Raw genomic sequence first — 13,596 nt, forward strand, 5'->3', positions numbered from 1 at the left:
GTCGAAGGGTGGGTCGGTAAATTTGCAGATGATACGAAGATAGGTGGAGTTGTGGACAGTGAGGAGGGCTGTTGTCGGCTGCAGAGGGACTTAGATATGATGCAGAGTTGGGCTGAGGAGTGGCAGATGGAGTTCAACCCTGCCACGTGTGAGGTTGTCCATTTTGGAAGAACAAATAAGTATGCGGAATACAGGGTTAATGGTAGTGTTCTTAGTCAGGTGGAGGAACAGAGGGATCTTGGGGTCTATGTACATAGTTCTTTGAAGGTTGCCACTCAGGTGGATAGAGTTTGTAAGAAGGCCTATGGAGTATTATCGTTCATTAGCAGAGGGATTGAATTCAAGAGTCGTGAAGTGATGTTGCAGCTGTACAGGACTTTGGTTAGGCCACAGTTGGAGTACTGTGTGCAGTTCTGGTCGCCTCACTTTCGGAAAGATGTGGAAGCTTTGGAGAGGGTGCAGAGAAGATTTACCAGGATGTTGCCTGGAATGGAGAGGAAGTCGTACGAGGATAGGTTGAGAGTTCTCGGTCTTTTCTCGTTGGAACGGCGAAGGATGAGGGGTGACTTGATAGGGGTTTATAAGATGATCAGAGGAATAGATAGAGTAGACAGTCAGAAACTTTTTCCCCGGGTACAACAGAGTGTTACAAGGGGACATAAATTTAAGGTGAAGGGTGGAAGGTATAGGGGAGATGTCAGGGGTGGGTTCTTTACCCAGAGAGTGGTGGGGGCATGGAATGCGCTGCCCGTGGAGTGGTAGAGTCGGAATCATTGGCGACCTTTAAGCGGCATTTGGATAGGTACATGGATGGGTACTTAATCTAGGTTAGAAGTTCGGCACAACATCGTGGGCCGAAGGGCCTGTTCTGTGCTGTATTGTTCTATGTTCTATGTTCTATGCTGCACTTATACCGATGAGTATATGTTTTAAAATGTTGATGTAATTAGGACGCAGTTTGTAATGGTTTTAAATTTTGATTTGGCTTCCTGTCTGGTTACAGAGGTGCTTATGCATTGTTGGTGCAGAATCTCCAGATACAGTCCATGGGTTTGCGCTCTCTGAAAGAAATTAGTAATGGGATGGTATTCATTCACCAAAACCTGAACCTCTGCTATGTCAACTCTATTCCCTGGAACCAACTATTTAAGGAGGAACATCAGGAGGCATTGATAACGGCCAACAAACCGCAGGATACCTGTAGTAAGTAGAAACACTCACTGGGACAAGTTATCCAATCTTATTAGAGTCAGTATTGAATTGATTCTATAAAATCAGTAAAGGAAGTTGGAACAGTGAGGCATTCACTCATGTTTTTCAGTTCAGCATAAATAAACTTTTAATGGGTGACAGTAATATTGCTGAGAATTTGAAGATTTATATATGTAGCATTAATCCTTGCAAGACATTATTGCTCCTAATCTCTGGATTTTCCTTCAGCCCACAAACCTCTGAGACCTATGAACTTCGTCCATAATTCTAGCTTCCTAAGTATCCTTGATTTTAATTGTTTCACCATTGGTGTCCATACCTTTAGTCACCTTGGCTGTGCAGTTCTCTCCCTATATATCTTTGTCTTTCAACCTCACTCTCCTCCTTTAAGACATTTCTGTCTGTGTAAATGCACCTAAACCTTTCTCCATATCTGCTTCTACCACCTCCACTGGCAGCGTGCTCCAGGTACCTATCACCTCCTGTGTTTAAAACTAAAGACAAATTTACACATCTACATTAAGTATTCCCCCTCTCAGCTTAAACCTTTGTCCCCTAGTATTTGACATTTCCACATTGGGAAAAAGACTCTGACTATCCACCCTATCATGTGTTTCATAGTTTTATGTTAGTCTACCAGGTCACCCCTCAGTCTCCAGCTTTGTCCACCTCTTGTTACGACACAGCAGTGAATCTCTCTGTTAATTAAACCAAACACCCAGAAAAGCTCACCTCACCTCGTCGTCTGTTAAAATATGAGTGACAGAGGACTCATAAATTGCACGATTTAAAGAAAATAACATCAATTTATTTTTTAACTCGAAAAGGGAACATTAAACAACTATTAACAATTCTAAGCCTCCCTTTCTTTTACCTACTTATTATTTGCCTCCAACTCTAACAATACACTGTTCCAATGAGACACTTATTAAAATTAGGTGAACTTAATTTCAAAACCACACAACTGCTATCATCTTCTGTGTCTTTCTTCTTCTGGCTGAAGATCTCCCAGTGGCATCGTCTTTCTTTTTACTGTGAATATGTCTCATATGAAAAGGTAACTTTGATAGAATGTGTTTCCTAATTTCTTGGAGAGTAAGATGTTAGCTCTCCATGTGATTCTGTCTCGACAGCAGTTGCTGTCTGATCAATTTTCAAAATGTCCACATTTTACACACCCCCACCATCAGATTGTCTCATTGGTTTGATGTTGGCGAAACAATAAATTCAAACTTGATTCGGTTTTAGTATCTTGGGGCATAATTTAAACTGGTTAAATTCAAATTGTTGTCAAAACAGTAACTAAAACTCAGGTATCCATTTCACAGCCAAATGTTACATATTTTCAATTTTCCAGTACAATCTGGGACTGCCATCTAGTCATATACACGGGTGCTTGTAATCTCTCAGTTTAGAACAGCATTCACTCTCTCTCTCAAAGGTACAATACACGCCTTCAATTTCATAACACTCCTTTTAACTAATACACTCCAATTTAGACAACATCATGGTAAGCCCCTTTTGCACCCTCTCCTAAGCCTCTACATCCTTCCTATAGTGTGACATCTAGAATTGCACACCATAATCCAAGTGTGGCCTAATTAAAGTTTCACATTGCTGCGACATGACTTGTCCACTCGTATGCTCAATGCCCTGACCAATAAAGGCAAGCATGCCATATTCCTTCTTTTCCACCTCGTCCACTTGTATTACAACTGTGAGGGAGCTATGGATTTGCAAGTCAAGATCCCTGTACGTATCATTGCTCCACAGGATCTTACCATTTACTGTGTACATTTCTCTTGCATTTGGCTTTCCAAAATGCATCATCTCACGTTTGTCTGGATTAAACTCCATCTGTCATTTCTGTGCCTAAATTTTCAACTTATCTATATTCTGCTATATTCTTTGACAATCTTCCTCACAATCCAGAACTCTGCCCATTTTTGCGTTGTCTGCAAACTTACTAATCACAGCACCTTCATTATCATCCAAATCACTGAGGTCCCAACACTGATCCTTGAGGAATGCTACTGGTTACAGACCTTCAGTCAGAAAAGCACCCTTCAACAACTACCTTCCATCTTACAACATGGAACATAGAACATTACAGCATAGTACATGCCCTTCGGCCCTCGATGTTCCGCCAACCTGAAGCTCATCTAACCTACACTATTCCATTCTCATCCGTATGGCTATCCAATGACCATTTAAATGCCTTTAAGTTGTTGAGTCTACTACTGTTGCAGGCAGTGCGTTTCATGTCCCTACTACTCTCTGAGGAAAGAAACTACCTCTGATATCTGTCCAATATCTATCACCTCTCAATTTAAAGCTATGTCCCCTCGTGCTAGCCAATACTATCTAAGGAAAAAGGCTCTCACTGTCCAACCTGTCTAACCCTCTGATTATCTTATGTGTCAATCAAGTCACCTCTCAACCTTCTTTTCTCTAATGAAAACAGCCTCAAGTCCCTCAGCCTTTCCTTGTAAGACCTTCTTTCCATACCAGGCAACATCCTTGTAAATCACTTCTTAACCCTTTCCAAAGGTTCCACATCCTTCCTCTAATGCGGTGATCAGAACTGTATGCAATGCTCCAAGTGCGGCTGCACCAGAGTTTTGTATAGCTGCAGCATGACCTCATGGTTCCGGAACTCCATCCCTCTTCCAATAAAAGCTACTACATTGTATGCCTTCTTAACAATCCTATCAACCTGGGTGGCACCTTTCAAGGAGCAATGTACCTGGACACCAAGATTCTCTGCTCATCTACGCTACCAAGAATCTTACCATTCGTCCAGTACTCTGCATTCATATTTCTCCTTCCAAAGTGAATCACCTCACACTTTTCCACATTAAACTCCATTTGCTACCTCTCAGTCCAGCTCTGCAGCTTATCTACATCTCTCTGTAACCTACAACATCCTTCGTCACTATCCACAACTCTACCGACCTTAGCGTCATGCACAAATTTACTAACCCATCCTTCTATGCCCTCATCCAGGTAATTTATAAATATGACAAACAGCAGTGGATCCAAAACAGATCCTTGTGGTACACCACTAGTAACTGAACTCCAGGATGAATATTTCCCATCAACCACCACCCTCTGTCTTCTTTCAGCTAGCCATTTTCTGATCCAAACCGCTAAATCACCCTCAATCCCATGCCTCCGTATTTTGTGTAATAGCCTACCGTGGAAAATCTTATCAAACAGCTTACTGAAATCCATATACACCACATCAACCGCTTTACCCTCATCCACCTGTTTGGTCACCTTCTCAAAGAACTCAATAAGGTTTGTGAGGCACGATCTACCCTTCACAAAACAGTGCTGCCTATCCTTAATCAACTTATTCCTTTCTAACTGATTATAAATCCTATTTCTTGTAACCGTTTCTAATACCTTACTCTCAATCAAAGTAAGGCTCACCGGTCTACAATTACCAGGGCTGTCCCAACTCCCCTTCTTGAACGTTTACTATCTCCAGTCTTCTGGCACTGTTCCTGTAGACAATGACGACATAAAGATCAAAGCCAAAAGCTTGGCAACCTCCTCCCTGTCTTCCCAGGGAATCCTAGGATAACTTCTTTCCGGCCCAGGGGACTTATCTATTTTTACACTTTCCAGAATTGCTAACCTCCTTGTAAACCTTAATCCCATGTCATCTAGTAGATCATCTTCTGTGACCAAGCTGATTTTGTATCCAATTTACCAACATACAGTGGATCCCATATGTCTTAATCTTCTGGACCTGCCTACGATGAAGGATCTTATCAAATGCTTTTGTAAAATCTATGTAGACAACATGCACTGCCCCACTTTCATCAATCATCTTTGTTTCCTTCTTGAAAACCTCAATCAGATTTAGTGACACAAGATAAAAGCAAATTACTGCGGATGCTGGAATCTGAAACCAAAAGAGAAAATGCTGGAAAATCTCAGCAGGTCTGGCAGCATCTGTAAGGAGAGAAAAGAGCTGACGTTTCAAGTCTAACTGAATCTTTGTCAAAACTTTGGCAAAGGGTCAGTGAGACTCAAAACGTCAGCTCTTTTCTCTCCTTACAGATGCTGCCAGACCTGCTGAGATTTTCCAGCATTTTCTCTTTTGTTTAGTGACACAAGACCTCTCCTGCACAAAGCCGTGTTGAATCTCCCGATAAGTCCATTATTTTCTAAATGTAAGTAAATACCAGCAGTTTCCCTACCACTGATATAAAGCTCACAGCCCTATAATTTCCTGGATTATCTCTGTTGCCCATCTTAAACAATGAAACAGCATTGGCTCTTCTCCAGTCTTCAGGGACCACACTTGTGACTAAAGAGGATACAAAGTTGTTTGTGAAGGACCCCAGCAATCTCCTCTCTTGCCTCCCTCAGTATTATGGGATACATCCCATCAGGCCTTGGGGACTTATTTACCTTAATGCTTTTCAAGATGCTCAACATCACCACCTCCCTTAATATCAACATGCCCTGAAATGTCAACATACACCTCCCTAATCTTACCATCATCCATGACCTTGTCCTTGGTGATACCAATGCAAAGTGCTCAATAAGAACCTCATCCACTTCCTCTGGCTCCATGCATAAATTTCCTCCTTTGTCCTTGAATGGAGAAGCGTGTCCTTGAATGCAGGAGTTGTGAAGTCTTGCATAAATTTAGTAGGAACTCAGTTAGACCACAACTGGAGAACAGTGTGCAATTTTAATCTTCTATCTCAGGAAAGACATTATTGTTATAAAGGGCATGTGACAGCGTTTCACCAGACTTGTCCCTGGGTTGATGGGCCTGTCCTACGTAGCAGGATTGGGCAAACCGGGCCTATATTCACTAGAATTTCAAAGAATGAGAGGTGATCTCTTTGGAACTTACGAATATTTAAAGGGATGGCGTGGTAGATGTGGGTGAGATGTTTCATCTGGTTTGAGAGTCTAGAACCAGGGGCACACTTTAAAAATGTGGGGGATGCCACTTAGAGCTAAGGTAAGGCGAAACCTTTTTACTCAGAGGGTTGTAAATCTTTGGAATTCTGTATCCCAGAGGACTGTGGATGCTCAGTATTTAAATATGTTTAGGGCAGGGACGAATTTCTGATTACCAATAGCAAAGAGTTGTGAGAATAGTATGGGCAAAAATGTTGTTTAATCGTTGCTATACTTAACGCTAGGGCAAGCTTGATGGAGTTGAATGGCCTACACCTGGTTTATTCTGGTACTGGTTAAATAAGCCCCTAATAATGTGGATCTGGTTCTGATCTGGAACCAGTGTTCAGACGAAAAGGATAAATAGGGTGGTCACTAGGACTTTAAACTTGTGAGCGGGGGGTGGGGTGGGAGGGATAGGGAAAGCAACAGGGAGTATGGAGTCAAGTTGAAGGATAAACAGTAGGTTAGCATGTGTGCAGGGTTTAAGTTTGAGGCAGACAAGGAATGAAGCAAAAAGGAAGGATAACTTAGGACATATTACTAAAGGTGATGGAAATAATGAGGGTAAGAAAATTAGCATTAAGGTGCTTTACCTGAATGCTTATAGTATTCGAAACAAAGTAGATGAATTAACAGCAGAAATCATCGTGAATGATTTTGATGTGGTAGGCATCACAGAGACATGGTTGCAGGGGGTTCAGGACTGGCAGTTAAACATCCAAGGATTTACAACTTATCGAAAAGACATGGAGGTGGGCAGGGGGGAGGGGTTACCTTGTTAGTTAGGAATGAAATTAAATCTGTGGCACTGAATAACATAGGGTCAGATGATGTGGAGTCTGTGTGGAATTACAAAGGCAAAAAAACCATAATGGGAGTTTTGTACAAACCTCCCAACAGTGGCCAGGACCAGCGGCGCAAGATGTACCAGGAAATAGGGCATGTCAGAAAGGTACGGTCATGGTGATCATGGGGGACTTCAGCATGCAGGTGGACTGGGTGAATAACGTTACCGGTGGATCCAAAGAAAGGGAATTCATGAAATGCTTACAGGAATGCTTTTTGGAACAGCTTGTGATGCAGCCCATAAGGGAGCAGGCTATTCTGGACTTGGGTGCTATGTAATGAGCCAGACTTTATAAAAGATCTTAAGGGATTTTAAGATCTTAGGGGGCAGCGATCATAATATGGTAGAGTTCAGTCTGCAGTTTGAAAGAGAGAAGGCAAAGTTGGATGTAATAGTGTTACAATTAAATAAAGCTAATTATAGGAGCATGAGAGAGGAACTGACGAAAATCAACTGAAGCAGAGCCTAGTGGGGAAGACTGTAGAGCAACAATAGCAGGAGTTTTTGGGTGTAATTGAGGACACAGTTCAGAGTTTCATCCCAAAGAAAGGAAAGACTATCTGGGGCAGGGGGTGGGGAAAATTAGACAGCCATGGCTGACAAAGGAAGTCAGGAAATGTATCATAGAAAAGAGAGAGCCTATAAGGTGGCCCAAGAGCATTGGAAAATCAGAAGATTGGAAAGACTATAAAAACAAAGAGAGGATAACAAAGAGAGAAATAAAGGAAGGAGAGGATCAAGTATGAAGGTCAGCTAGCCAGTAATGTTAGAAATGACAGTAAAAGTTTCTTTCACTACATAAGAAACAAACGCAAGGCAAAAGTAGAAATTGGGCCGCTCCAAATTGATGCAAGAAGGCTAGTGATGGGACATAAGGAAATAACTGAAGAACTTAATAAATACTTTGTGTCAGTCTTCACAGTGGAAAACATGAGTAATATCCCAACAATTAAGGAGAGTCAAGGAGCAAAGTTGAGTATGGTAGCCATTACAAAAGAGAAAGTGCTAGAAAAGCTAAAAATTGATAAATTTCCTGGCCCTGATGGGCTACATCCTAGAATTCTGAAGGATGTGGCTGAAGAAATAGCGAAGGCGTTGGTTGTAATCTTTCAAAAATCATTGGAGTCAGGGAAAATCCCAAATGATTGGAAAATCGCTGTTGTAACCCTCTTGTTCGAGAAAGGATCAAGACAAATGGAAAATTATAGGCTGATCAGCCTAACTTCAGTTGTAGATAAATTTCTAGAGTCTGTCATTAAGGATGAGATTTCAAAATTCTTGGCAGTGCAGGGTCGGATTAGAACAAGTCAGCATGGATTTAGTAAGGGGAGGTCGTGCCTGACAAACCTGTTAGAATTCTTTGAAGAGGTAACAAGTAGGTTAGATCAGGGAAACCCAGTGGATGCTATCTACCTAGACTTCCAAAAAGCCTTAGATAAGGTGCATCTTGGGAAGCTGCTGAGTAAGGTGAGGGCCCATGATGTTCGAGGTGAGCTTCATTTATCTCAAGAGGTTGGAATGTAAAAGCAACAATGTGCTACTGAGACTTTATAAAGCTCTGGTTAGGCCCCATTTGGAGTATTGTGTCCAGTTTTGGGTCCCACACTTCAGGAAGGTCATACTGGCACTGGAGCGTGTTCAGCGGATATTCACATGGATGATCCCTGGAATGGTAGGCCTAACATATAATGAATGGCTGAGGATCCTGGGATTGTATTCATTAAGAGTTTAGACGTTGAGGGGAGAAACTTACAAGATAATGCATGGCTAAGAAAGGATGGACGCTGGGAATTTGTTTCCGTCAGGCAGGGATACTAGGACCCGTGGACACTGCCTTCGAATTAGAGGGGGTCAATTTAAAATAGAAATGAGACATTTCTTCAGCCAGGTGGCCCTGTGGAATTCATTGCCATGGAATGCAGTGGAGGCCAGGACATTGAATGTCTTCAAGGTAGAGATCGATAAATTCTTAATCTCGCAAGGAATTAAGGGCTACAGGGAGAGTGTGGGTAAATGGTGTTGAAATACCCATCAGCCATGATTGAATGGCGGAGTGGACTAGATGGGCCGAATGGCCTTACCTCCACTGCTATGTCTTATGGTCTAATGTGAACGTCAATTGAAGTACTCAATGGTTTGTAAGAATGGAATCACTGGCCAGGGTAGATTAATTACTGTTAATGCTCAGCATTCACTTTGTTTATTTAATAAGGAGCAGTGGAAATGTTAAGCATATAGCTTTGTCCAATTGATCTACTTACTGGATATAAAAGCTCAAAATTACCATCTCAATCACTTTTGTCTGGTACAGCTGTGTTTCAGTATCAGTTACTGTTCATGTACAGTACATAGAAGGTAGAAGTGTCCAGTGTCTGATTTTTTTTTTACTGCTGCTTCCCCTTTCCTTGCAGAAGCTGAAAAGCGCACTTGTCACAGCTTGTGTACAAACAGCACATGTTGGGGCCCAGGACCAACAAACTGCATCTCCTGTAAAACATTCTTTCGAGGCCGGGAGTGTGTGGAATCATGCAACTTACATGAGGGGTAGGAATGCATTACTTAAATAAAATGGAAGGGTTGAGTTGGTGTTGGTGGGGCTGTAGGGATACGTGTTTCTGGCTAGTTTCTTAACTCACATTTTGTGTTTCTTTATTCCAGGGTGGTGAGGGAGTATCTAAGTGAGTCATCCTGCATTCAGTGTCACAAGGAATGTCTCCAACAGATCAGAAACCTGACCTGTACTGGAATGGTAAAGAATCTCCGCTGAGTCAAGACTGACTAGGAGTCATTGGAGAGGGGAAATGGAACGGGGAATTGAGAGTAGAATAGTATAAGACAGATGTGCCTGTTGCATAGTGTAGATGGAAAACGAAAGAGTGGGGAATGTGATACATTGACGAGAGGAGAGAGTAGGCAGTAATATTGGGAGAAATCCCTATCTATCCATCTATCTTAAGCTGTGTACCACTTTCATGTGAGAAATAATCCCTTTTTATGCGCTAGTTTGTTGAGAACATGCTCACCACCTCCACTTGGGGGTCAGGAAGACTGATGGTTAGATTAACCTAGCCCGAAATAACTATTGACATTCTTCTGCCGTAGTTAATGATTGTTCTCAGTTACTCCTCCACAGATCACAGCAGTTCAAGGCCTTATGAGGAAAGGCTTGAGAGACTTGGGTCTGTTATCATTGGAGAGAAGGCTAAGAGGGGATTTAATAGAGACATACAAGATGATCAGAGGATTAGGTAGGGTGGACAGTGAGAATCTTTTTCCTAGGATGATTATGTCGGCTTGTATGAGGGGGCATAGCTGCAAATTGAGGGGTGATAGATGTAATACAGATGTCAGAGGCAGGTTCTTCACTCAGAGAGGGGTAAGGACGTGGAATGCCCTACTTGCCAATGTAGTTAACTTAGCCACATTAGGGAGATTTAAACAATTCTTGGATAAGCAGATGAATGATGACTGGATAATATGGGGAATGGGCTTAGATTAGTTCATGGGTCGGCGCATCTTCGAGGGCTGAAGGGCCTGTTCTGTGCTGTATTGTTCTATGTACTAAGGAGGCAGCACACAATCACTACTTAGGACAGTTAGAGATGGGCAGCGCAAATGCTGGCCTGGTCGGTAACATAGGCATCTCATAAATGGATTAAAGAATAGAGTCATTCCTTGTATAAGTGGCCACCCCTCTTGGGGTGGGGGGGTTGGTGGTGGTGGTGGTGGAGGATTGTTTTACAGACTGGAGTCCTGTGACCAGTGATGTTCCACGAGGACCGATGCCGGATCCACTTTTGTTTGTCATTTATATAAATGATTCGGATGAAAATATAGGGGGCATGATTCCTAAGTTTGCAAATGACACCAAAATTGGTGTATAGTGCGCAGTGAAGAAGGTTATCTAAGCTTACAAGGAGATCTTGATCAATTGGGTCAATGGTCTGAGGAGTGGCGGATGGAGTTTAATTTGGATAAAACAAAGAAGGGCAGAATTTATGCAATTAATGGTAGGGCCCTGGGTGGTGGTGTAGAACCGGGAGACCTTAGAATTAAAGTACAAAATTCTTTGAAAGTTGAATCACCAGTAGGTAGGGTAGTTCAGAAGGCATTTGGCATGCTTATCTTTATTGCTTAGACCTTTGAATATAGGAGTTGGGACATCATGTTAACGTTATACAAGATATTTGTGAGACTTCTTCTGGAATACTATGTGCGGTTCCGGTTGTCCTGCTTTAGGAAGGAGATTAAATTGAAGAGGGTTCAGAAACAAAAACTTACTAGAATGTTTCCAGAATGGACAGTTACAGTTATATAAAAAAAAACTAGATAGGCTGGGACCTTTTTCAGTGGGGCTTGAGAGGTGACTTTATAGAGGTTTATAAAATCATGAGGTATATAGACAAGATGAATAACAAGGGTCTTTTCCTGAGGGTGGGGGAATTCAAAACTAGTGGGCTGAGAGGAGAAAGTTTTCAAAGGACACGAGGGGCAATTTTGTTTTTAAACAGAGCAGTTCATGTGTGGAAAGAACTGCCAGAGGAAGTGGTGGATGAAGGTACAGTTAGAACGTTTAAAAGATGTTAGATAAGTACATGAATAGGAAAGATTTGGAGGGATGTGGGCCAAACACAAACAAGTTGGACTAGTTTAGTTTGGGAACGTGGTTGGCATGGACTAGTTGGACCAAATAGTCTTTTTCCATGCTGTATGTATGTATGAATGTATGAATGACACCTTGTTCGCAACTGCTTTTCTGGTTGTGAAATGAGAGAGTGTGGTGCTATTTCTTTCGGTACTTGTAGAATCCATATGACTGCCATAGTCTTCTCTAACATTTCACTATCAGACAGTCTACTCCAAACACATGGTTTGCTCAACTTTATCCTTGTCCCCATATGCAACACTTTCAGTTTCTGTTGTTTGATTGATTTTCTGCACCTTTCTGTTAAGGATCAATTGGACAAAGTCAGAACTGTGCTGAGTTCATTGTAAATACTTAATGCAATTGACCTTTGTCTTGTGACCCCATTGCAGTACGAAATGGCTTTGTGTTGGTTACTTGGCATTTCTGCTGCAGATGTTGCAGAAACCAAACTGGGTTTAACTCCAGAAATGGTAGTTCACTGTTGAGACATCACAACTTGGCCCTCATATTTTTCTCTTATCTAGCATGAGTTCCTAAAAGCAATTGTAAAATCTCAGCTGCTATCTCAGGTGAGACTAAGTGCGCAGTACAGATGGCAAATCACATGAACTTTCCCAGAAAGGTTTCAGTTTTCACATTTTGTCCTCATGCTTGAGTCTAGCATGGCCATGCTTCCCCTTTCTCTGCTGTGATTGCTTCTAACCCCTCAGATCGCTACAGTGCTTCACTTCTAGTTTAAGTCAGTCTCCAATTTATATTACTATAGCTTTGGTGGACATTCCTTTGGCTGCAGAGATCCTAATCTTGAGAATTTTTTCTATCAATCTCTGGCTGTCTCTCTTCCTGTAGGGCACTGCTTCAAATGTAACTCATGGTAAGAATTTTGTCAGTGCACCCTATATCTCAATGTAGTTTAGTGTCAATATTTGTCGGACTATGCTGTTGCGAAGTACCTTGGAGAGTTTTACCATCCTTGAGATGCTGTATGAATGCAGGTGTTGACCTGTTTGGCTCAGCATCTTCCTATCTAAATGAGACATTGTCTTTCTGTTATTAACAAAAACAGAAATTAGTGGAGAAACTCAGTAGTCTTGGAGCATCTGTGGGAACGGTTCTGTCGAAGAGTCACCAGACTCAAAACATTAACTCTGCTTTCTTCCCAAACATACTGCCAGAGACCTACTGAGTTTCTCCAACAATTTCTTTTTGTTTCACATCTCCAGCATCCACAGTTCTTTGTTTTAATGAATCGTATTGGCTGGTTGAGGTCGGATTGGAAGGATGAGAAGATTTAAGTGCAGGATTGATTAGTGCTGATATTTTTCTTTTCATGATTAGGGGGCTGATGACTGTGTGGAATGCGCTCATTACAGGGATGGTACGCAGTGTGTGGAGAAATGTCCAAGTGGGTTACATGGGCATGTTTGGAAATATGCCGATGAAAACAACGTCTGTCAACTGTGTCCAACAAACTGTAGTCATTCGTGAGTAAATAGCAAATACTGAATTGACACTTTCAGTAATTCTTCTCCAAGTTTGTGTTTTCTCTAAAAGATTGTGTTTTGCCTTCAGGTGTACAACTGGTGAAGATGGATGTCCTGAGGAGCCTATTCACAGGTAACAGCACTGCTTTCATCACCTCCCCCCTAATATGCCAATTCAGCCTCTCCATCAACATACACGCTATTAGTAGTGAGTCAACACTGATATTTCCAACTAGGAGAAAGTGAGGACTGCAGATGCTGGAGATCAGAGCTGAAAAATGTGTTGCTGGAAAAGCGCAGGAGGTCAGGCAGCATCCAAGGAGCAGGAGAATCGACGTTTTGGGCATAAGCCCTTCTTCAGGAATGAGGAAGGTGTGCCAAGCAGGCTAAAATAAAAAGTAGGGAGGAGGGACTTGGGGGAGGGGTGTTGGGAATGCGATAGGTGGAAGGAGGTTAAGGTGAGAGTGGTAGGC

The 13,596-nt window shown here is 42.1% G+C and overlaps 1 protein-coding gene across 3 annotated transcripts in view; it reads left to right on the top strand.

Moving 5' to 3' along the window:
- LOC122539698 (receptor tyrosine-protein kinase erbB-2-like) overlaps positions 1-13,596 on the top strand; it is a 46,448-nt gene that overhangs the window by 13,596 nt on the left and 19,256 nt on the right. For all 3 annotated transcript variants that reach the window (XM_043674695.1, XM_043674694.1, XM_043674693.1), the window contains 5 exons: positions 1,004-1,203; positions 9,403-9,535; positions 9,650-9,740; positions 12,978-13,123; positions 13,212-13,256. In XM_043674695.1, coding sequence (XP_043530630.1) covers positions 1,004-1,203; positions 9,403-9,535; positions 9,650-9,740; positions 12,978-13,123; positions 13,212-13,256 — 615 coding nt within the window. The remainder of the gene's footprint in view (positions 1-1,003; positions 1,204-9,402; positions 9,536-9,649; positions 9,741-12,977; positions 13,124-13,211; positions 13,257-13,596) is intronic.

This window comes from Chiloscyllium plagiosum, chromosome 33, assembly GCF_004010195.1.
Source record: "Chiloscyllium plagiosum isolate BGI_BamShark_2017 chromosome 33, ASM401019v2, whole genome shotgun sequence".
In the NCBI taxonomy this organism is placed as follows: Eukaryota; Metazoa; Chordata; class Chondrichthyes; order Orectolobiformes; family Hemiscylliidae; genus Chiloscyllium; species Chiloscyllium plagiosum.